Source organism: Podarcis tiliguerta, assembly GCF_965153285.1.
Source record: "Podarcis tiliguerta genome assembly, chromosome: 7".
Taxonomy (NCBI): Eukaryota; Metazoa; Chordata; class Lepidosauria; order Squamata; family Lacertidae; genus Podarcis; species Podarcis tiliguerta.
Genome location: NC_139540.1, coordinates 7,433,666 through 7,458,641, shown reverse-complemented (window position 1 = coordinate 7,458,641; position 24,976 = coordinate 7,433,666). Strand labels below are relative to the sequence as shown.

At 41.6% G+C, this 24,976-nt stretch overlaps 3 protein-coding genes and 1 pseudogene across 9 annotated transcripts in view; all 4 read left to right on the top strand.

Moving 5' to 3' along the window:
• The first annotated feature begins 1,799 nt into the window (after positions 1-1,799).
• LOC310682185 (proto-oncogene Mas-like) lies at positions 1,800-11,255 on the top strand (annotated as a pseudogene). The gene is made up of 3 exons (XR_014515488.1): positions 1,800-1,855; positions 8,595-9,218; positions 9,991-11,255. The product of XR_014515488.1 is annotated as a proto-oncogene Mas-like (transcript).
• On the top strand, positions 1,843-24,669 carry LOC310682181 (proto-oncogene Mas-like). Of its 4 annotated transcripts, XM_083450673.1 has the most exons (3): positions 1,843-2,454; positions 18,225-18,365; positions 23,692-24,669. In XM_083450673.1, exons 2-3 carry the CDS (start codon positions 18,273-18,275, stop codon positions 24,595-24,597), a joined length of 999 nt encoding a protein of 332 aa, XP_083306799.1. In that variant the 5' UTR covers positions 1,843-2,454; positions 18,225-18,272; the 3' UTR covers positions 24,598-24,669. The 4 variants fall into 4 exon arrangements, with proteins under 4 accessions (XP_083306799.1, XP_083306796.1, XP_083306798.1 ...); XM_083450670.1 differs by lacking the exon at positions 23,692-24,669 and having other exon boundaries at positions 18,225-19,492; XM_083450672.1 differs by lacking the exons at positions 1,843-2,454; positions 23,692-24,669 and adding an exon at positions 12,686-12,708 and having other exon boundaries at positions 18,233-19,492.
• Positions 2,332-4,374, top strand: LOC310682186 (mas-related G-protein coupled receptor member H-like). The gene is made up of 2 exons (XM_083450679.1): positions 2,332-2,458; positions 3,261-4,374. The coding sequence occupies exon 2, from the start codon at positions 3,307-3,309 to the stop codon at positions 4,303-4,305; it is 999 nt and encodes a 332-aa protein (XP_083306805.1). The 5' UTR covers positions 2,332-2,458; positions 3,261-3,306; the 3' UTR covers positions 4,306-4,374.
• Positions 15,754-24,976, top strand: part of LOC310682179 (proto-oncogene Mas-like) — a 38,817-nt gene continuing 29,594 nt past the window's right edge. For 2 of the 3 annotated variants that reach the window (XR_014513761.1, XR_014513762.1), the window contains exons 1-2: positions 15,754-15,911; positions 17,437-17,652. The gene's annotated coding sequence lies outside the window, so the exon portion shown is untranslated. The remainder of the gene's footprint in view (positions 15,912-17,436; positions 17,653-24,976) is intronic. The other variant, XM_083450668.1, reaches the window with a different exon arrangement.

Genomic DNA, 24,976 nt, shown 5'->3' with positions numbered 1-24,976 from the left:
AAGATTTCACCTACCTCTTCCCCAAAGCTTCTTGCCAGCAGCGTTTGTTTAGCAATAGCTTTTAGGAGCCGGCTAAGGAACGCCTCACCAGCATGCAAAGGCATGGGGATGCCAGGAAAACCACCCTACTCTCCTTCAGGATGAGGCCTGGGATAAGGGGTATGCACTTCTGCTATGCCAACTAAATATGGTATAAGTAAAGGTAAAGGAAGGGACGCAGGTAGCGCTGTGGGTTAAACCACAGAGCCTAGAACTTGCTGATCAGAAGGTCGGTGGTTCGAATCCCCATGACGGGGTGAGCTCCCATTGCTCTGTCCCTGCTCCTGCCCACCTAGAAGTTTGAAAGCACGTCAAAGTGCAAGTAGATAAATAGGAACCGCTCCAGCGGGAAGGTAAACAGTGTTTCCATGTGCTGCTCTGGTTCGCCAGAAGCGGCTTAGTCATGCTGGCCACATGACCCAGAAGCTGTACACTGGCTCCGTCTGCCAGTGCGCCACAACCCCAGAATCAGTCATGACTGGACCTAATAGTCAGGGTCCCTTTACCTTTAAAGGTAAAGGACCCCTGGATGGTTAAGTCCAGCCAAAGGTGATTATGGGGTATGGTGCTCATCTCGCTTTCAGGCTGAGAGAGCCGGCATTTGTCCACAGATGGCTTTCTGGGTCATGCAGCCAGCATGACTAAACCACGTCTGGTGCAATGAAACACCATGATGAAAACCAGAGTGCATGGAAACGCTGCTTACCTTCCCGCTGCAGCTTGAACCGGCATGCTTTCAAACTACTAGGTTGGCAGGAGGTGGGACAGAGCAACAGGAGCTCATCCTGTTGTAGGGCTTCAAACCGCTGACCTTCTGAAAGGGAAGCACAAGAGGCTCAGTGGTTTAGACCACAGCACCACCAATGTCCCTTAAAATATGGTATACATGGTATGGATCACCTTTCAGTTTATCCTTACAACAACTCTGTGAGGTGGGTTAGGGTGAGTGTGTGACTGAATCAAGGGCACTCACTAAGTGCCATTGCTAAATAGTGATTTCAATCCAACTCTCTCCACTCTTAATCCAGCACTGGAATGCAAATGTGCAGGCAAGGTCAAGGTTCATGGCTCTCTCAGGCAAAACTTTGAGATGAGTCAAAGGAGTGTTGACAAGACTAGTGATTTTTTTTTATTTTCCAGAAGGCTGTTTGGGAATGCTTTTGTATATAGTTATTTTTCACATGACATATTGAAACTATCTTCATCGAGAGGAAACACCTGACACATGCCCAAGCAAGATAGCTTGGACGGCACATAATGATGCCCTGGGGTTTAACTGCCAAGCACATGTGGCAAGTATGTAATACATATTTGTATATATTAGTCTCATGTGCAGTAACACCAAGTTGATACTCCTGTAGCCAAAACTGTACAACCTTTACATAAGAGGCATACTTCAGTAGATTTGGGTAGCTCTGAGAGGGGCATAAAAACCTCTGAACACCCCACTGAAAACTCAGTGGGTTGGAATGTTGAATGAGTGTGAGAGTGGGTTGGAGTGGCATAGAATGAAGTGGCTTTCTCTCCTTTCTTTTTTCTCTCCCACGAAAAAGCACCAGAAATAACATCTTATGGTATGGCTAAGCCTTATTCAGACTGAGATATTTTTCTCCATGTCCCCCAGGATGGAATGAAGAGTACTTGATATCAATAAATAGAGGCTGTAAAGAACTGGTGCATATGGGATCAGACAGAAATGTTCCCACGCCCCACCAAAAAAAGCAGATAGGCCTCCCACAAATGTCAAAGTTGTCCCAAGGGGGTTGGAAAATTAAGGCGATTGAGGCCTGCCAGCAGAACATCACGGGGGAGGAGAGTACTGTTGTGTTCAGAAGCTGTTGTGGGCTTCCTTGAAGCATCTGTTTGGCCACTGTGAGACCAGGACAATTGACTGAAAGGGCCACTGACCTGATCTAGAAGGACTCTCTTTTTTGTTCTTCGATATATTTCTCCACCCCAGGCTACGTTCTTCTCCAGCAGAACCAACCGCAAGCTGATTACTCTCTGAATACACTGGTTAGTCTTTCTGTTAATGGGTCAGGTGACACTCTAATCAATAAAGATTTTTATCCAGATAGGGACAAAGAGAAGTTGGGCTTGCTTACCACTTGCAAACTCTCTCTTCTCAAGAGTGCTTGCTTGGGGCACTGAACTTTAGAAGGCAAGACTCTCCTCCTGAGTTTGCCAAATGCTATCCTGAGACCCAAGGCACAAAGCAACCAGCTTATCACACGATGCTGGCAAATGGATTACACAGAACTGAAGACACATGGGCAGAATCCTACACATCTTGCTAAGAACCAGATGAGGCGTCTTAACAATTTCTGCAAATCTTCTGATTACCTGCTTATTCCAGCACCACTTGCTGCTCCCACTCACCATGCCGGAGGGATGCTAATCCAAAGCTTTTGACAGGTATGTGAATAGCTAAATTTGATTTCATTCATTAGCAAAGGTAAGAGGGGATCTGTAGCTGAATGGCAATGCTGTACAGCTTTGGCAGATAGGTGGGACAAGCTAACTCCATGGATTCTTGTGTTACCAGGTAGTTGGCTGGTGAAGACGGCAGGAATATCTGGTTTACACATCCAGTCAGAGCAGAAAGTACTAGGCAGGATAGACTAAAGGTTTGTCTAATACATTCTACATTGTAAAAATCTTGCTGTCTGGCTAAGCTATTGTGAGTCATTTTCTGATTTTCATATTTCTTAACTCAATTTGGCTTCAGTTTTATTTATCCATTTGTTAAAAATCACATTTTAATAATAATAAAATTACAGATTCCTTCCGAATTCATTCTGGCTTTTGTTTCCCTAATCACAAGAGCTGTTCAACTCCTTCTCACACTCCTCTTCTCTACCACCCAATTATCCCACCCTCAATGTCTACGACACGAGAGGTTAGTTTCAGATCTTAAGGCTGAGCCAGAGACCAGAAGTTGAGAAATTTGACTACGCTTACTGATATTGTGAATGTCATTTTTTTACTCGTAGGAAAGATCCATAACCCACCGGAATATTGCATTTCCCCTCTAAGGCTTTGAAACGGATGAGTTTTAACAAACATTCCAATAAACAATATTCCTAAAGTGTTTGTTTGTTAATCAGTCATGAATTCCCACTCTAGCATGTCTCTTTTGCTATTGTTTGAGTGTTTCAGTTTAATATGGTTCAGCTTTATAGCCAAAACTAACTCCACATTTGTTTATTTTCTCCTGGTAGTAAGATCTATACAAGAAAAAGTACTCAAAAGTAGAGATCCAGCAAGATGAGCAATGATGGCCTGGGATCCTGGTTCACTTTGAATTCTTCATTGAAAGATATTGGAGCAGAAAATGAAACTGACCTCCGAACCCCCCAGGATGGTTTTGATTATGAATTATCACCATATCATATAGCAGAAATTCTTACCTACATCTTCATTTTACTTATTAGCATTTTTGGAATCATTGGGAATGGAACTGTCATCTGGTTTCTTGGCTTTTGCATGAAGAGGAATCCTTTCACCACCTTCATCCTGCATCTGGCCGCAGCTGACCTTGGGGCTCTCATATGCTTATTTCCTCTTTCCATTATAAATCTTCTGAGGTCATATTTATATTCACTTCCCTATATGTATTGGATTGTAATAGTGGTTTCCATTCTTTTTTTCTTCATGTACAACACTAGTCAATATCTGTTGACAGCCATTAGCATGGACAGGTGTGTTTCTGTCGTTTTCCCCCTTTGGCATCGATGCCACCGACCACCACACCTTTCCACCCTTGTGTGTGCCACAATATGGATCACTTCTTTCCTGCTCATTGCAATCAACTTGATTGTTGCTATTTTTGACATTCTATGGTATACCTATTTATACCACTTCCTATTGAATGCTATACTTTGCCTCCCACTCATGACTGTTTCCACTCTGGTCCTGTTTATAAAAGTTTATTTTAGAACACAACAGAGGAAGAAGGGAAAAGCTTTAACAGCCATCCTACTTGCCCTCCTCCTCTTCCTCTTCTTAGCTTTCCCATCTACTTGCATTTTATCATTCAGTTACTTCACTTCACTTATAGACTATAAAGTTAAATTTTTTGCAACGTCTGTTGGGTTCTTATGCAGCTGCCTGAATAGCAGTATTAACCCACTGATTTATTTCCTGATTGGGAGAAACAAGAGGGCTCGATCCAGGGAGAGCATGAAGGTCATACTCCAGAGACTTTTCAAAGAGGAGGAAAACTGCAGAGAGAAACGAGAAGTTTCAGTTCAAACCTGGATGTGAAGACTTCAAAATAGCTCAGAAAATACACCTCTTGGTGTATTTCTTGGTACTTTTTTCCCTTTGTACTCACTATTTTATTATTTTGGATTCATTTACTCTGTTAATTTTTGTCCTTGTTTCAGGAGTATCGTTAAGAGCCCCTTAGATTGCCCATTTGGCAGGATTAATGTTTTTATGTTTTAGAAAATGAAATAAAAAGAAATGCCACTTCAACAGACTTTGAGTTGAGAAGGATGACTTGCTAAATGATATAGAAAACAGATTCATTGCCAAAGGGAACGAAGTAAAGATATCTTCACATGTAGAGCTCGAATGTTTGAAGAAACCAGAAGAAAATATTTTCCCCAGATTTTTAAAAAAGTGCATGATAGAACATTCCACCAGTACAATCCCTATTTTCTGTGCTATTTTTCTAGAAAAAGAGGTACAGAAACTCACAATAAAGGCCTCCCTTGTTCTCTTATAACAGCCATACCACCCACCTGAGGGGTGTAGGAATTGAGCTCTGGTGAATTGTGGCTGAAAAAAGCCATGCTTATATCGATGTAGTGATATAGAAATTATAACTATGTGCATATAGAAATCTACACCTTTATAGGGCAATGTGACAATTAGCAGTAGTGATTCATGACATCAATGTTTCTCCAACTTTCCAATATTTTTTTGAAAAAAAAACAGCAGAGCATACAGGGGGGAGATGGCTCCATATCATGCCACAATGCACTTTCCACTCAATGCCAGCCATCAAGCCTATATCCAAACATGCACTAGACTCCTTTGCATGGTGAAGAACTGAAATCACCATGTATAAAGACTCACCTTGACACATCATTCTCGTTCACACTTATTAAGAAGGATTAGGATGGGGCATGAGAATAAACCAATCAGGTGAAACCATGCAGTCCACTCTGCACTGCAGAGCAAAAAGTCCCCATTGAGCAGGCGAGAAGATGACTGGGCTCCTCTTCAGCTGATTAGCTTTTCACTGGCACAAGCTAAGTGACCCAACACAATGTGCAAAGGCTCTAATGCAATTGAGAGGAAGCAAGCTGCTCACATAAAAAGCTAACCAAAAATCAGCTTGAGCCAAAGGGAATAAAGTAAAGAAATCTTCACATGTAGAGCTCGAATGTTTGAAGAAACCAGAAGAAAATATTTCTCCCAGATTTTTTTAAAGGTGCATGATAGAACATTCCACCAGTACAATCCCTATTTTCTGTGCTATTTGTCTAGAAAAAGAGCTGCAGTAACTCACCATAAAGGCCTGCCTAGTTCTGTTATAATTTCAGCGGCACGCACCTGAGAGGTGCTGGAACTGAGTTCCAGTTAGTTACAGCTAAAAAAGAGCACTGCTTATTATATGGATGTATAACGGATACCCAGTTCCTGGAGGGGCAGGTGATGGCCACACCTCCCCTCCCCACAATCCAACTGAGCCAATGCCTAACCTACGCCTTAGGAGTCGTAAAGATTTGCTAAGGGGTAGGCAAAAATCAAATGGCTAAAGCCAATCTGCCAAATGTAGAAAAAAATCCTACCGAGCCCCTGTTCCAAAACAGGCAACCCAAACCAAAGCAAGGCCAAGCAACTCTACCTAAACTAGGGAGGGTGGGTGGGTGTTCAGTCGTGTAAATGCAAGTGCCCCACTTGCATCACACTGCTGTTTTTAAAGCACCTGGGATCACACAACCTATTGGCTAAAGCCACCTGGCATGATCCCAGGCAAATGGCCAGGATTTCCTGCTCCTCCCCCCCCCCATTTTAACCCATTCAGGTGAGCTCTTGGGTCCCGAGCGCAACCATCTATGTGCATATTGAAATACAAGTTCTGCCTTCTACACCTTTATAGGGCAATGTGACAATTAGCAGGAGTGATTCATGACATCAATGTTTCTCTACCTTTCCAATAATTTTTTTGTAAAAAACACCAGAGCATACAGGGGGAGATGGTTCCATATCATGCCACAATGCACTTTCCACTCAATGCCAGCCATCAAGCCTATATCTTGATGCATACACTGGACTCCTTTGCATGGTGAAGAACTGAAATCGCCATGGATAAAGACTCACCTTGACACATCATTCTATTAATAAGGATTGGGATGGAGCATGAGAATAAAGCAGGCAGGTGAAACCATGCAGTCCACTCTGCATTGCAAAGCAAAGAGTCACCTCTGAGCAGGGGAGAAGATGACCGGGCTCCTCTTAAGCTGATCAGCTTTTCACTGGCACAACCTAAGTGACCCACCAAAGTGTGCAAAGATTCTAATACAATTGAGAGGCAGCAAGCTGCTCACATAAAAGGCTAACCAAAAATCAGCCTGAGCAAGTAACACTCATTATCAGAATGGCACAAAGCACTTGATGGGTGGCAGAGAAGGATAACTGCCTTCCAACCCAGCTCCTGCAGTCAGTCAGTCTCTCTCTCTCACTCACTCACTTTTTCTCTGTGTGTGTGTGTGTGCACATGATTAATGGAAGTAAATCTGATGTTTCAAAAGAGAGGAATTAACTTGCTGTTGGACTGATGCAGAAGGCTTGAACCCAAGGATTGAGAACTGTATGTGGTCTGAGGTCCAGAACTTTAATTACCCCCATAATGTTTTGGAATTCTTTTGCATATCATTATTGCATATATAGTTATTCCCCCCCCCCCATAATATAAGTTTTGGGTTAGATGCTTTTGTAACTGTCTCCTCTCACAGGAAACACCCAACTATCTTCTTCTGAAATTCAAGCAAGATAGCGCTGGTGGCAGATAACAATGTCCTGGCATTCATCAGTCATGAACATGTGCCCAGTAGACCATTCTCATGCAGAGTCTTCTATATCACATAACTAAGTCTCATGTGCAGTAATATCAAGTTGATACTTCCCATGCTTGGGCTCCTGTATCCAAAACTATACCATCATTTCATAAGAGACATGCTTTCTGTAGCACTGAGAGGGGCATAAAAACCCCAGAACAACCCAAAGAAAATTCAGTGGAATGGGATATGGAATGACTGAATGGAAAAAACTAAGAACCAGGTAGAAGGGGCATGCAGTAGGTATCTCTCTCTCTCTCTCTCTGTCTCTCTCTCTCTCTCCCCCCCCCCCACACACACAGAGAGAGAGAGAAAGAGAGAGAGAGAGAGAGAGAGACCATCTCTTGGTCTGGCTAGATTGCCAGACCAAATTCAGAAAGAGAATTTATTTTTTCCTTGTCACCAGTATGGAATGAAGAGTACTCCAAAAAAAAAGAAAAAAAAGTGGGGGGAGAGGCTTTAAAGGACTGATGCATCTGGCATTCAATGTGGATTACTGATTTCAGGGTGACCACAGGGTTTTAGCATTGAGCAGGGGGTTAAAATAGATGACCTCCAAAGTGCATTATCTTCATTTTATTTTAGATGTTGTTCAGTTGTGCAGCAAAACATTGCCTTCGGAATGATTGATGAAAGAAAATCTAATGTTTCAAAATTGAGGTATGAACTTGCTGTTGGACTGATGCAGAAGGACTGAACCCAAGGATTGAGAACTGGATGTGGTCTGAGACCCAGACCTTTAATTACCCCCATAATATTTTGGAATTCTTTTGCATATCGTTATTGCATATATAGTTATTTCCCTCCATAATATAAGTTTTGGGTTAGATGCTTTTGTAACTATCTCCTCTCACAGGAAACAGCCAACTATCTTCTGCAGAAATTCAAGCAAGATAGCGCTGGTGGCAGATAACAATGTCCTGGCATTCAACGGTCATGAACATGTGCCCAGTAGACCATTCTCATACAGAGTCTTCTATCCCACATATTTCAATCTCTTATGCAGTAATAGTGAGTTGATACTCCCCATATTTGCATAAAAGGCATAAAACCACCAGAACAACCCAAAGAAAACTCAGTGGAATGGGATATCGAATGAGTGAGTGTAGAAAAAGCTGAGAACCTGATGGAAGGCGCATGCAGTAGGTCTCTCTCTCTCTCTCTCTCTCTCTCTCACACACACACACACACACACAACACACACACACAATCCCTTGATCTGGCTAAATTGCAGCCTTATTCAGACTGAGAATTAATTTTTCCCTTGTCACCAAGATGGAATGAAGAATACTCAATATCAATAAATAGAGGCTGTAAAGAACTGGTGCATATGGGATCGGACAGAAGTGTGCCCATGCCTCACCCAAAAAAGCAGATTGGCCTCCCATACACGTCAAAGTTGTCCCAAGGGGGTTGGAAACTTAAGGTGATTAAGGCCTGCCAGCAGAACATCACGGGGGAGGAGAGTGCTATTGTGTTCAGAAGCTGTTGTGAGCTTCCTTGAAGCATCTGTTTGGCCACTGTGAGACCAGGACAATTGACTGCAAGGGCCACTGACCTGATCTAGCAGGACTCTCTTTTTTGTTCTTCAGATATATTTCTCCACCCCAACCTACGTCCTTCCCCAGCAGAACCAACCGCAAGCTGATTACTCTCTGAATACATTGGTTAGTCTTTCTGTTAATGGGTCAGGTGACACTCTAATCAATAAAGATATTTCTCCAGATAGGGACAAAGAGAAGTTGGACTTGCTTACCACTTGCAAACTCTCTCTTCTCCAGAGTGCTTGCTTGGGGCACTGAACTTTAGAAGGCAAGAATCTCCTCCTGAGTTTGCCAAATGCTATCCTGAGACCCAAGACACAAAGCAACCAGCTTATCACATGATGCTGGCAACTGGATTACACAGAACTCAAGACACATGGGCAGAATCCTACACATCTTGCTAAGAACCAGATGAGGCATCTTAACAATTTCTGCAAATCTTCTGATTACCTGCTTATTCCAGCACCACTTGCTGCTCCCACACACCATGCTGGAGGGATGCTGATCCAAAGTTTTTGAGAGCAATGCGAATAGCTACTTTTGATGTCATTCATTAGTAAAGGTAAGAGGGGATCTGTAGCTGAATGACAATGCTATGCACCTTTGGCTGATAGGTGGGACAAGCTAACTCCATGGAGTGTTCTGTTAGAAGGATACCAGGTGGATGGCTGGTGAAGACGGCAGAAATTTTTGGTTCCCACATTCATTCAGGGCAGAAAGTACGAGGCAGGATAGAGTAATGGTTTGTCTAATACATTCCACATTATAAAACTGTTGCTGTTTGGCTAATCTATTGTGGGGTTTTTTGTTTTTTTAATTTTCATATTTCTTAACAATCCCAATTCAACTTGAGTTTTATTTATCCACTTTTGTTCAAAATCACATTTTAACAACAATAAAATTACATATGCCTTCCCAATTCATTCCAGAATCACAAGAGCTATTCAACTCCTTCTCACACTCGCCTTCTCCAACACCCAACCAACCAATGTCCATGACACAAGAGGTTAGTTTCTGATCTTAAGGCTGAGTCAGAGAGCAGAAGAGGAGAATTTGAGTTCTAAAACAATGTGCTTACTGATGTTGTGAATGTAATTTTTTTTACTCAGAGCAAAGATCCACAACACATCGGCAAACTCCATTTCCCCCCAAAGCCTTTGAAACTGATAAGTTGTGACAAACATTCCTGTGAACCATATTCCTAATGTGTTTGTTTATCAGTCATTAATTCCCACTATAGCATGTCTCTTTTATTATTGTTTGTCTCAGTTTAATAGGTTGAGCTTTATAGCTAAAATTGGCTCCACATTTGTTTATTTTCTCCTGGTAGTAAGAGCTATACAAGAAAAAGCTCAGAAGTAGAGATCCAGCAAGATGAGCAATGATGGCCTGGGATCCTGGTCCACTTTGGATGCTTCGTTGGAAGATATTGGAGCAGAAAGTGAAACTGACCTCCTAACCTCCCAGGATGGTTTTGATCATGAATTATCACCATATCGTACAGCAGACATTCTTATCCCCATTTTACTTATCTCCATTTGACTTATTAGCATTTTTGGAATCATTGGGAATGGAACTGTCATCTGGTTTCTTGGCTTTTGCATGAAGACGAATCCTTTCACCACCTTCATCCTGCATCTGGCTGCGGCTGACCTTGGGGCTCTCATATGCTTATTTACTTTTTCTATTATATATCTTCTGGAGTCATTCTTAACTCCCTATATGCATTTGATTCTATTATTGGGTTCCATTCTTTTTTTTTTCATGTACAACACTGGTCAATACCTGTTGACAGCCATTAGCATGGACAGGTGTGTTTCTGTCGTCTTCCCACTTTGGCATCGATGCCACCGACCACCACACTTTTCCACCCTTGTGTGTGCCACAATATGGATCATTGCTTTCCTGCTCATTGCAATCAACTCGATTCTTTCTATTTTTTACAGACTGGATACCATTTTCTACCAGCTTTTAATGAATGCTATACTTTGCCTCCCACTCATGACTGTTTCCACTCTGGTCCTGTTTAGAAAAGTTTACTTCAGATCACAACAGAGGAAGAAGGGAAAAGCTTTAACAGCCATCCTACTTGCCCTCCTCTTCTTCCTCTTCTTAGCTTTCCCATTTACTTGCATTTCATTAATCAGTTTTTTCACTTCACTTATACACTATAATGTTCATTTTTTTGCAATGTCTGTTGGGTTATTATGCAGCTGCCTGAATAGCAGTATTAACCCACTGATTTATTTCCTGATTGGGAGAAACAAGAGGGCTCGATCCAGGGAGAGCATGAAGGTCATACTCCAGAGACTTTTCAAAGAGGAGGAAAACTGCAGAGAGGAACAAGAAGTTCCAGTTCAAACCCAGATGTGAAGAAATACTTCAAAATAACTCAGAAAGCTTCATTTTCTATCTCTTGGTGTATTTCTTGGTACTTGTTTCCCCCTGTACTCACTATTTTATTATTTGGGATTCATTTACTCTGTTAATTTTTGTCCTCGTTTCAGGAGTATCGTTAAAAGCCCCTTGGATTGCCCATTTGGCAGGATAAATGTTTTATATGTTTTAGAAAATTAAATAAAAATAAATGCCGCTTTAACAGTGTGAGTTGAGTGGGATGACATGCTAAATGGTATAGATAACAGATTCATTGCCAAAGGGAATGAAGTAAAGAAATCTTCACATGTAGAGCTCAAATGTTTGAAGAAAACAGAAGAAAGTATTTCCCCCAGATTTTTAAAAAAGTCCATGATAGTTAATTCCATCAGTACAATCCCTATTTTCTGTGCTATTTTTCTAGAAAAAGAGCTGCAAAAACTCACCATAAAGGCCTCCCTTGTTCTCTTATAACAGCCATGGCACCCACCTCAGGGGTGTAGGAATTGAGCTCTGGTGAATTGTGGCTGAAAAAAGCCATGCTTATATCGATGTAGTGATATAGAAATTATAACTATGTGCATATAGAAATCTACACCTTTATAGGGCAATGTGACAATTAGCAGAAGTGATTCATGACATCAATGTTTCTCCAACTTTCCAATATTTTTTTGAAAAAAACACCAGAGCATACAGGGGAGATGTTTCCATATCATGCCACAATGCACTTTCCACTCAATGCTAGCCATCAAGCCTATATCTTGATGAATACACTGGACTCCTTTGCATGGTGAAGAACCTAAATCGCCATGGATAAAGACTCACCTTGACACATCATTCTCGTTAACACTTATTAAGAAGGATTAGGATGGGGCATGAGAATAAAGCAATCAGGTGAAACCATGCAGTCCACTCTGCACTGCAGAGCAAAAAGTCCCCTTTGAGCAGGGGAGAAGTTAACTGGGCTCCTCTTAAGCTGATTAGCTTTTCACTGGCTCAAGCTAAGTGACCCACCACAATGTGGAAAGGCTCTAATGCAATTGAGAGGGAGCATGCTGCTCACATAAAAAGCTAACCAAAAATTGGCTTGAGCAAGTAACACTCATCATCAAAATGGCACAAAGCACTTGATGGGTGGCAGAGAAAGATTACTGCCTTCCAACCCAGCTCCTACAGTCTGTGTGTGTGTGTGTGTGTGTGTGTGTGCGTGCGCGCTCGCGATTAATGAAAGTACCGTAAATCTAATTATTCAAAAGAGAGGAATTAATTAGCTACTCTTTCTGTTAATGGGTCAGATGACACTCTAATCAATAAAGATATTTGCTTACCACTTGCAAACTCTCTCTTCTCAAGAGTGCCTGACTGGACACTGAACTTTAGAAGGCAAGAATCTCCTCCTGAGTTTGTCAAATACTATCCTGAGACCCATGTGGAATAGAATCATCTTATCACATGATTATTGCAAATGGATTACACAGAACTGAAGAGACATGGGCAGGATCCTACACATCTTGCTAAGAGCCAAATGATGCATCTTAACAATTTCTGCAAATCTTCTGATAACCTGCTTATTCCAGCACCACTTGCTACTCCCACTCACCATGCCAGAAGGATGCTGATCCAATGTTTTTGAGAGCAATGTGAATAGCTAATTTTGATGTCATTCATTAGCAATGGTTAGAGGGGATCTGAATGGCAATGCTGTGCACCTTTGGCAGATAGGTGAGCCATGCCAACTCCATGGAGTATTGTGTTACCAGGTGCATGGCTGGTGAAGACAGCAGGTTTCCACATCCGGTCAGAGCAGAAAGTACTAGGCAGGATAGAGTAATCATCATCGTCGTTTTTAATTTGTATACCGCCTTTCTATCTTACAGTACTCAAGGCGGTTTACAAGCTGAAGAAACAAAAAATGCACATCTCACAACAATACAAAAATGTGACAATAAAACACAACCTTAAAATAGGCAACCTCCATCAAAAAAAGTAACATTCAACAATCATTAGAATAGTATATGATAACAATATCAACACATAAAAATTAAACAGAAATCCACTCAACAGTCACAATAATATCTAAACTATAATCAATAAAGCAACGGCAAGCCACTGTACATAAAACAATACAGTACACATTGAGAAGCAGAGGGTAGAGCAAGGCACGTGGAAGGAGGCCTTGCCTGATGGAATCTCTCCCCTCACAGTTCTTCCTCCACGCACAGCTCCCATAAAATCACATAATAATAATAATAATAATAATAATAATAATAATAATACAACGAATCCCCTTTCCTACCTGCTTCTAATGAATGCTATACTTTGCCTCCCACTCATGACTGTTTCCACTCTGGTCCTGTTTATAAAATTTTACTTTAGATTACAACAGCGGAAGAAGGGGAAAGCTTTAATAGCCATCCTACTTGCCCTCCTCTTCTTCCTCTTCTTAGCTTTCCCATTTACTTGCAGCTTATTAATCCGTTTTTCCGGTAAAGATGGAAATGATACTGAAATATTTCTTGGGCTCTTATGCAGCTGCCTAAATAGCAGTGTTAATCCTTTGATTTATTTCCTGGTTGGAAGAAAGAAACATAGTCGGTCAAGGGAGATCTTGGAGGTCATATTCCAGAGGGTTTTCAAGGAGTAAGAAGATTGCAGAAAGAAGAGAGATGTTCAGGTCCAAACCCGGATCTGACTACTGCAAAAAAGAATCAAGCCGTGAAAAAGACTATGAACTGAAAGTGGAGACAACAGATGTACCATTCCCTGTTGATCCGTTTCTTTGTAACACAAAGCGTGTTCTCCTTCAGGGAGAGCACGTGTTGCGGTGGGGTCTACTGAGCCACCCCTCTGTTACCAGGCAGGGTCTCTAAAGATGGCCTGGGGCAGTGATTGGTTCACTGGGTTGCTGGGGTAAAAGTTATGTTGCAATTTTGGTGGGAGGGGTAAAAGGTTTAAATACTCTGCACGCAGCCTTGTACTTTCTCTTTTGCTGCGTGCAACGGATCACCCGCCCACCCGCCCTAGAGTAAGGGGTTGTTGCGTTGACCTTGCTATGCCTGTCATGGGGTCGTCTGCCTTTGAGCAGGGGCCTGGTAGGAATTTTTCCACCTGGCAAATTGGCTGGCTGGGTGCTTTTTGCCTACTGCGTAGCAAATCGTCACAACTTGTAAGGTTGTGGTTAGGCATTTGTTATAAATCTGGTGGAGGAGGGGTTAGGATAGGCTGTGCCTGCCCCTCGATGGTTGCTGCGGAAAGGGAATTCTGTTAAAGGAATCCTGGGGCTTGCCATCTTTTTGTCCAATCCCTGGAATGGGACTAGGGCCGGCAAGCCTTCGGGGAGCAGGCAGGTGAGAGTTGAGGGTCTGTGACTCAGCTCCAATGCCTCCCCGACTTGCTTTCCCCCGCACTGTCTTTCGGTGGTGCCCGGAAGTCAGTTCTGTCCCCAGGCGGGGGGACAGATAGTCTTAACCAATGCCTAAACAACCACTCACGGTTTGTATTTGAATAAAGTTGTGGCCAAAATCATTCCAAAAATCTTAAACAAAAATTACGGGTCTGTTGTGAGTTATTTGGGGGGTGGATTGGGGACCTCGACACGCAAAGGATTTATTAAAAAGCTGATTAAATTTCACCCCCCAGAAAACCTCAATTTCTATCTCTTCTTATATTTCTTGGTGCTTGTTCTACTCTGAACTCAATATCTTATTATAAATCTATTTCTTAATTTGCACGTCCTGGAAACATCCTGGAAATCCTGTGAATAGAATTGGGGATTGCTGTCAGAAGGTCTGAATGGTGAGGAAGGGGAATGATTCTCACACCAGAATGTTGGATAGATTGGACAGCCAAGCAAATTCAGAGCTGAGCAGTTCACCCTTCCCCATGTGAGAGATGGACACAGAGAGTGTGAAGTGAGGAAGCAGAGCTGAGCAGAAAGTTATTTGTCGTAAGCCCACCCTCCTCTCCTCCACTTCCCACTGATCCTGCTTCTGTAGTACAACAAACAGATATCAAACACAAGGCACATCGTAAGAAGAAAACACATCATAAAAGCAAGCTGAAGAGTTGGCCTTTCTGGAGGGCTTGTCCTTATGAATCATTTTCTTCTGATGTGTCTTATGTTTGATACAACCTTGAATGCAGTTAAGAAGCTTCTCCTACACCAGCCATCTTGATAATAATAATAATAATAATAATAATAATAATAATAATAATAAATTTTATTTATACCCCGCCCTCCCCAGCCAAAGCTAGGCTCAGGGCGGCTAACAACAATCAAAACAATCCAACATTTTCACCATAAAATCAATCAAAAACAAATTGATGGCAACCAGCAAGCAAGACCCTGTGCAGATTGCCAGAGGAGGGGGCCAGGCTGCGCCCTGACCAAAGGCCTGCTGGAACAGCTCTGTCTTACAGGCCCTGCGGAAAGATGTCAAGCCCCGCAGGGCCCTAGTCTCTTGTGACAGAGCGTTCCACCAGATTGGTGCCACAGCCGAGAAAGCTCTGGCTCTAGTTGAGGCCAGCCTAACCTCTCTGAGGCCTGGGACCTTCAGGATGTTTTTATTTGCAGACCGTAAGTTTTTCTGTGGGGCATACCAGGAGAGGCGGTCCCGTAGGTACCGCCTAACCACATAACCAATGTGGGTGGATCTTACCTCATGATATTGACAAGAACAGATAAAAGAACTGATAGAAATTATTGGGTGGAGTCCTGAACATCTAGCTGGAAGGTTGATAAAACATCTACTGTTTCTTTAGAGCTACATTCATTTCTTAAAATGCTCTGACCCCCTACCTATCCCAGCACAGGATATTCTACTTCCTTCTGCATTCCACACACCATCTCTGAAGATTGCTGATCAAGAGTTTCTCACAGGTATGCAAATGTTTCAAGTTGATGCAGTTTATTTGTAAAAGCAAGAGGGGAACCATAATAGGGTAGCAGAGGTCTGCATGCAGGAGGAATACCCTTGAAGAGATACCAGTTCCTTTGTGACATAAATGACATTCCTATTATTCTTTACTATATGCATTCTGTGATTAGAGAGCATGGATGAGAGCAGATTAGGACACAATAAACTGTAGATTAAAATATCATTGTTGGTTTTCCATATGTGAACCATGACTGACTGGTTTGTTTGTGTATTTGATATGTGGATTTAGGAACAGACCAAGATGTGTTACTATACGGAACAAAATTGGATAAATAGTAACAAAAGCTACGCATGCTTATTCTTAGTGCTCTGGCACAACTCGGTGACATCTGTTATCAGATTTCTGTTCCAAACTTAACAGCTAAATTCAGATTGTATCAGAATGAGAAATGGTGGTTAGTTTTGCAACCACGTTGCAAGCAAGAAGACAAAAGAGGAACTAGTGGCAGAACGAACAGCACTGTTAGATGCACTTTGCCCATGCTTGAAATCCAAAGAAATACAAAATGTATACTTGGAACATAGAGGCAAATGTCCAGGGTTTTGTCTGGAACAATAGGTGAGTATTTCAAGTAATCAGTTCCCTGTTTCTTCTCTGCCATTTCCCAAAATCCTATTGACCACAATGAGTAATGGATAAATTTGGAGGGTCCCCTCTCCATTTGTGTATTTTCCCCAGCTATTTAATTAACATATTTATTGTGAAAATAGATAATGGCCATATCTGCCCAATTCAAACTATACAAATTTTCAAATGTCTCCATTTATGTCTATGGCTGACTCTCTAACATCCACTGGGATATATAAAAACAGGTTCTCAGGGCTCCTCCACACCTCATTTGGCCTTCCATTTCCCACTAGGAAAATCCTCTCTTTACTGCTGAATCAAAACAAATGACCATTGGGTTTTTCCACAGATTTTTGTTCGTTCCAATTCAGAGGCAAAGAGTGTATTTTTCAGGGGAAACTGCACAGCAAAGGCAAGGTCACTTGCATCGGTGTCTGAAAACTGCGTGAAACTGTGCCTTTTTGGAATGGGACTGGTGGAAGGTGGACAAGCCCAAAATATGAACAAGGAAAATGATCTAACCAGAATGTGCCATGTTATTTACTCTACATAGATCTTTACATATATGTATGTTTCAGACATCTTATCCAACCATTCCATTCTGTTCTCCTGTCCCACCTGGTTCTCCATTTTCCCTCTCTTACAGAAGCCCACCCAGCACCCTTCCATGTTCCATAGTTACACCTGTGGGCCTCCACACACACCATGCATTCAAAGCATATCATTCCACTCAAAGAATCCCACGCACTGTAGTTTTTCCCCTCACCAGTTGTTCCCTGCAACTTATTTACTCACTTTTCACAAGAATGCTTCTCTATGACATCAAGACTTTGGAGGCAGGAACCTCCTCTTAAATTAGCTTTCTTGACAACCAATGAACAAAATTCTTCTTGCCACAGGATGTTGGCAAACTGCTTAAGAACAGATGAAGAGTAATGGGTGGAGCCCTAAACATCTTGCGGAGAGCTTGGTGATACATCCATTTTATCCTCCTTGGGGCTGTAGTCAATTCTGCTAATCATCTGACTACCTCTTCATTCCAGCACATGATTTTGTGATTCTTGCTGCCTCCAACTCACCATTTTCTTAGACTGCTGATCAACAGTTGCTCACAGGTATGTGAATGTCTCAAGTTGACACAGTTCATTTGCAAAATTGGAAGGGGAACCAAAGGCAGAAGTGTACATGCATTGCTGGCAGAAAACTCCAGGCTGAATCCCTGGAGAAGAGAATACTGGGCTGGGGAAACCAATAATCTGCCCCACAACTCCTCTACAGTAGGGATACAACATTACTTTTTTAAAAAAAGAATCTCAGTGTCAGGCTCATCAGCAAATCTCTCTCTTTCTCATAGCTCTCATTTTGCTGCTTGAATTCACTTTAACTTGTGTTTTATTTTTCTGTTACAATTCTTCTTTTTTTCCATAAACAGCTTACTGCTGGTGACACTTGTCCTTAAGTTAGTAAATGCTATGTGAGAGACAAAAAAAAGGGGGTCAAGGAGGGTCAATGGGAGAGGAGTGAAAAATGTCCCTATTTTCATCTGAGGAATGTTAGAGGGCATGTTTGTTTGTTTGTCATAAATTTCCACGATAGCATTACTCTTTTATTATTGTTTCAGTCTCTCGGTTTAATATGATTGAGTTTTATAACGCAAACTGACTTCACATTTCTTTGTTTTCTCCAGGTAAGAAGAGCAATACAAGGCGTAGCTCAAAAGTAGAGATCCAGCAAGATGAGCAATGATGGCCTGGGATCCTGGTCCACTTTGAATTCTTCATTGGAAGATATTGCAGCAGAAAATGGAACTGACCTCCTAACCCCCCAGGATGGTTTCGATCATGAATTATCACCATATCGTACAGCAGACATTCTTATCCCCATTTTACTTATCTCCATTTTACTTATTAGCATTTTTGGAATCATTGGGAATGGAACTGTCATCTGGTTTCTTGGCTTTTGCATGAACAGGAATCCTTTCACCACCTTCATCCTGCATCTGGCTGCGGCTGACCTTGGGACTCTCATATGCATATTTACTTTGTCCATTATACGTCTTCTGAGGTTATTTTTATATTTACCTCCCTATATGCATTGGATTGTAACAGTGGTTTCCATTCTTTTTTTCTTCATGTACAACACTGGTCAATATCTGTTGACAGCCATTAGCATGGACAGGTGTGTTTCTGTCGTTTTCCCCCTTTGGTATCGATGCCACCGACCACCACACTTTTCCACCCTTGTGTGTGCCACAATATTGATCATTTCTTTCCTGCTCACTGTAATCGGCATGATTCCTTCTATTTTTGACATTCTACCACATACCATTTTCTACCACCTTCTAGTGAATGCTATACTTTACCTCCCACTCATGACTGTTTCCACTCTGGTCCTGTTTATAAAAGTTTACTTCAGATCACAACAGAGGAAGAAGGGGAAAGCTTTAACAGCCATTCTGCTTGCCCTCCTCTTCTTCCTCTTCTTAGCTTTCCCATTTACTTGCATTTCATTAATCCGTTTCTTCACTTCACTTATGGACTATAATGTTGATTTTTTTGCAATATCTGTTGGGTTATTATGCAGCTGCCTGAATAGCAGTATTAACCCACTGATTTATTTCCTGATTGGGAGAAACAAGAGGGCTCAATCTAGGGAGAGCATGAAGGTCATACTCCAGAGACTTTTCAAAGAGGAGGAAAACTGCAGAGAGGAACAAGAACTTCCAGTTCAAACCCGGATGTGAAGACTTCAAAATAGCTGGGAACGCTTCATTTTCTATCTCTTGGTGTATTTCTTGGTACTTTTTTTCCTTTGTACTCACTATTTTATTATTTTAGATTTATTTACTCTGTTAATTTTTGTCCTTGTTTCAGGAGTATCGTTAAAAGCCCCTAGGATTGCCCATTTGGCAGGATTAATGTTTTATATGCTTTATAAAATGAAATAAAAAGAAATGCCACTTCAACAGACTTTGAGTTGAGAAGGATGACTTGCTAAATGGTACAGAAAACAGACTCATTGCCAAAGGGAATGAAGTAAAGAAATCTTCACATGTAGAGTCGAATGTTTGAAGAAAACAGAAGAAAGTATTTCCCCCAGATTTTTAAAAAGTGCATGATAGTTAATTCCACCAGTACAATCCCTATTTTCTGTGCTATTTTTCTAGAAAAAGAACTGCAAAAACTCACCATGAAGTCCTCCCTTGTTCTCTTATAAGAGCCATGGCACCCACCTGAGGGGTGTGGGAATTGAGCTCTGGTTAATTGTGGCTGAAAAAAAGCCATGCTTATATCGATGTAGTGATATAGAAATTATAACTATGTGCATATAGAAATTTACACCTTTATAGGGCAATGTGGCAATTAGCAGAAGTGATTCATGACATCAATGTTTCTCCAACTTTCCAATATTTTTTTGAAAAAAACACCAGAGCATAAAGGAGGGAGATGGCTCCATATCATGCCACAATGCACTTTCCACTCAATGCTAGCCATCAAGCCTATATCCAAACATGCACTAGACTCCTTTGCACGGTGAAGAACTGAAATCACCATGTATAAAGACTCACCTTGACACATCATTCTCGTTAACACTTATTAAGAAGGATTAGGATGGGGCATGAGAATAAAGCAATCAGGTGAAAACATGCAGTCCACTCTGCACTGCTGAGCAAAAAGTCACTTTGAGCAGGGGAGAAGATGACTGGGCTCCTCTTAAGCTGATTAGCTTTTCACTGGCACAAGCTAAGTGACCCACCACAATGTGCAAAGGCTCTAATGCAATTGAGAGGAAGCAAGCTGCTCACATAAAAAGCTAACCAAAAATCAGCTTGAGCCAAAGGGAATGAAGTAAAGAAATCTTCACATGTAGAGCTCGAATGTTTGAAGAAACCAGAAGAAAATATTTCTCCCAGATTTTTTAAAAGGTGCATGATAGAACATTCCACCAGTACAATTCCTATTTTCTGTGCAATTTGTCTAGAAAAAGAGCTGCAGAAACTCACCATAAACTCACCATAAACTCACCAGAAATTTCAATGGCACGCACCTGAGAGGTGCTGAAACTGAGTTCCAGTTAGTTACGGCTAAAAAAGAGCACTGCTTATTATCTAGATGTAGTGATATAGAAATTATAATTGCGTATCGAGGCCTCAAGACCTACCCCTGAAATAAATACACACGGACCCTTATATTAGTTCAACTTTTGGGGCACATTTTGGCCATAACTTTATTGAAATACAATCACGTGAGCAGTATTGGCTTAGGCATTAACTCCCCACTATAACTGACTCCACCTCTCAGGGTGATTGTCCAATGGGGTCAACCAAATGAGGGAGCAAGCTTGATGAGAACTAACCTAAGCTCACCCCAAGGTTCCTGTGGTCCTGGCATGGCCCTAGCCCCTCAAGTGGACTTTCGACGAGATCCGGGACCCCCAGATTCCTTTAACAGAATACCCAGTTCCTGGAGGGGCTGTTGATGACCGCACCTCCCCTCCCCACAATCCAACTGAGCCAATGCCTAACCGCCGCCTTACAAGTTGTAAAGATTTGCTAAGGGGTAGGCAAAAATCAAATGGCTAAAGCCAATCTGCCAAATGGAAAAAAATTCCTACCCAGCCACAGTTCCAAAACAGGCAACCCAAACCAAAGCAAGGCCAAGAGACTCTACCTAAACTTGGGAGGGTGGGTGGTTGTTCAGCCGTGCAAATGCAAGTGCCCCACTTGCATCACAGTGCTGTTTTTAAAGTACCTGGGATCACACAACCTACTGGCTATTGGCTAAAGCCAGCTGGCATGATCCCAGGGGAATGGCCAGGACTTCCTGCTCCCCCCCCATTTTAACCCTGTCAGGTGAGCTCTTGGGACCCGAGCACAACCAGGACTCCGTTATGAGGATCCCATCTATGTGTATATAGAAATACACAAAGTTCTGCCATCTACACCTTTATAGGGCAATGTGACAATTAGCAAAAGTGATTCATGATATCAATGTATCTCTATCTTTCCAATAACGTTTTTGGAATAAACACCAGAGCATACAGGGGAGATGGTTCCATATCATGTCACAATGCACTTTCCACTCAATGCTAGGCTCAATGACCAGGCTCCTCTTAAGCTGATTAGCTTTTCACTGGCACAACCTAAGTGACCCATCACAATGTGCAAAGGCTCTAATGCAACTGAGAGGAAGCAAGCTGCTCACATAAAAAGCTAACCAAAAATCAGCCTGAGCAAGTAACACTCATTATCAGAATGGCACAAAGCACCTGATGGGTGGCAGAGAAAGGTAACTGCCTTCCAACCCAGCTCCTGCAGTCAGTCAGTCTGTGTGTGTGTGTGTGTGTGCGCGCGCGTGATTAATGAAAGTAAATCTGATGTATCAAAAGAGAGGAATTACCGTATTTTTCGCTGTATAAGACACACCAGACCACAAGACGCACCTAGTTTTTGGATGAGGAAAACAAGAAAAAAAATATTCTGAATCTCAGAAGCCAGAACAGCAAGAGGGATCGCTGCGCAGCGAAAGCAGCCATCCCTCTTGCTGTTTTCGCTTCTGTGATAGCTGTGCAGCCTGCATTCGCTCTACAAGACGCACACACATTTCCCCTTATTTTTTAGGATGGAAAAAGTGAGTCCTATAGATCAAAAAATACGGTAACTTCCTGTTGGACTGATGCAGAAGGATTGAACCCAAGGATTGAGAACCGGATGTGGTCTGAGACCCAGAACAATAATTACCCCCATAATGTTTTGGAATGCTTTCGAATATCATTTCTGCATATATTGTTATTTTCCCCATAATATCATTTTTGGGTTTGATGCTTTTTTAACTGTCTCCTCTCACAGGAAACACCCAACTATCTTCTGCAGAAGTTCAAGCAAGATAGCACTGGTGGCAGATAACAATGTTCTGGCATTTAACTGTCAAGGACATGTGCCCAGTAAACCATTCTCATACAGAGTCTTCTATATCACATATTTCAGTCTCATATGCAGTAATATCAGGTTGATACTTTCCATGTTTGGGCTCCTGTATCAGCAGGAGGGACAAAGCCAAGTTGGACTTGCTTACCGCTTGCAAACAATCTCTTCTCAAGAGTTCCTGATTTGGACATTGAACTTTAGAAGGCAAGACTCTCCTCCTGAGTTTTTCAAATGCTATCCTGAGACCCAATGTGGAATACAATCATCTTATCACATGATGCCGGCAACTGGATTACACAGGACTGAAGACACATGGGAAGGATCCTACACATTTTGCTAAGAACCAGATGAGGCATCTTAATTTCTGCAAATCTTCTGATTACCTGCTTATTCCAGCACCACTTGCTGCTCCCACTCACCTTGCCTGAAGGATGCTGATCCAAAGATTTTGAGAGCAATGAGAATTGCTAATTTTGATGTCATTCATTAGCAAAAGTAAGAGGGGATCTGTAGCTGAATGGCAATGCTGTGCACCTTTGGCTGATAGGTGGAACAAGCTAACTCCATGGAGTGTTCTGTTAGAATGATACTGGGTGGATGGCTGGTGAAGACGGCAGAAATCTTTGGTTCCCACATCCAGTCAGAGCAGAAAGTACTAGGCAGGATGGACTAAAGGTTTGTCTAATTCATTACACATTGTAAAAATCTTGCTGTCTGGCTAATCTATTGTGGGTCTTTTTCTGAATTTCATATTTCTTAGTAATCTCAATTCAACTTGAGTTTTATTCACAAACTATGCTTACTTCGACTATGCTTACTGATATTGTGAATGTCATTTTTTTACTCGTGGGAAAGATCCATAACCCACCGGAATATTGCATTTCCCCTCTAAGGCTTTGAAACTGATGAGTTTTAACAAACATTCCAATAAACAATATTCCTAAAGTGTTTGTTTGTTAATCAGTTATGAATTCCCACTATAGCATGTCTCTTTTGCTATTGTTTGAGTGTCTCAGTTTAAATTTGGTTGAGCTTTATAGCCAAAACTGACTCCACATTTGTTTATTTTCTCCTGGTAGTAAGATCTATACAAGAAAAAGTATCCAAAAATACTCAAAAGTAGAGATACAGCAAGATGAACAATGATGGCCTGGGATCCTGGTTCACTTTGAATGCTTCACTGGAAGATATTGGAGCAGAAAATGAAACTGACCTCCTAACCCCCCAGGATGGTTTTGATCATGAATTATCACCATATCATATAGCAGAAATTCTTATCTCCATCTCCATTTTACTTATTAGCATTTTTGGAATCATTGGGAATGGAACTGTCATTTGGTTTCTTGGCTATTGCATGAACAGGAATCCTTTCACCACCTTTATCCTGCATCTGGCCGCAGCTGACATTGGGGCCCTCATATGCTTATTTCCTTTTTCCATTATAAATCTTCTGAGGTTATTTTTATATTTACCTCCCTATATGCATTGGATTGTAACAGTGGTTTCCATTCTTTTTTTCTTCATGTACAACACTGGTCAATATCTGTTGACAGCCATTAGCATGGACAGGTGTGTTTCTGTCGTTTTCCCCCTTTGGCATCGATGCCACCGACCACCACACCTTTCCACCCTTGTGAGTGCCATAATATGGATCATTTCTTTCCTGCTCACTGCAATCAACTTGATTGATTCTATTTTTGACATTCTACCACATACCATTTTCTACCACCTTCTAGTGAATGCTATACTTTGCCTCCCACTCATGACTGTTTCCACTCTGGTCCTGTTTATAAAAGTTTACTTTAGAACACAACAGAGGAAGAAGGGAAAAGCTTTAACAGCCATCCTCCTTGCCCTCCTCCTCTTCCTCTTCTTAGCTTTCCCATTTACTTGCATTTTATTAATCAGATTTTTCCCTCCACTTATAGACTATAAAATGCAATTTGTTCCAATATCTGTTGGGTTCTTATGCAGCTGCCTGAATAGCAGTATTAACCCACTGATTTATTTCCTGATTGGGAGAAACAAGAGGGCTCAATCTAGGGAGAGCATGAAGGTCATACTCCAGAGACTTTTCAAAGAGGAGGAAAACTGCAGAGAGAAACGAGAAGTTTCAGTTCAAACCCAGATGTGAAAAAAGACTTCAAAAAAGCTCAGAAAGTGTCATATTCTATCTCTTGGTACTTGTTTTCCTCTGTACTCACTATTTTACTATTTTGGATTCATTTACTCTGTTAATTTTTGTCCTTGTTTTAGCAGGAGTAATGCTTTGAATGTTTTAGAAAATTAAATAAAAAGAAATGCCACTTCAACAGACTTTGAGTTAAGAGGGATGACTTGGTAAATGGTATAGAAAACAGATTCATTGCCAAAGGGAATGAAGTAAAGAAATCTTCACATGTAGAACTCGAATATTTGAAGAAAACAGAAGAAAAGATTTCTCCCAGATTTTTTTAAAAAGTGCATGATAGAACATTCCACCAGTACAATTCCTATTTTCTGTGCTATTTGTC

Bases quoted from the DNA above. Each gene is read 5' to 3' on its own strand.
- LOC310682186 (XM_083450679.1), top strand. From the start codon at position 3,307: ATGAGCAATGATGGCCTGGGATCCTGGTTCACTTTGAATTCTTCATTG.
- LOC310682181 (XM_083450670.1), top strand. From the start codon at position 18,273: ATGAGCAATGATGGCCTGGGATCCTGGTCCACTTTGAATTCTTCATTG.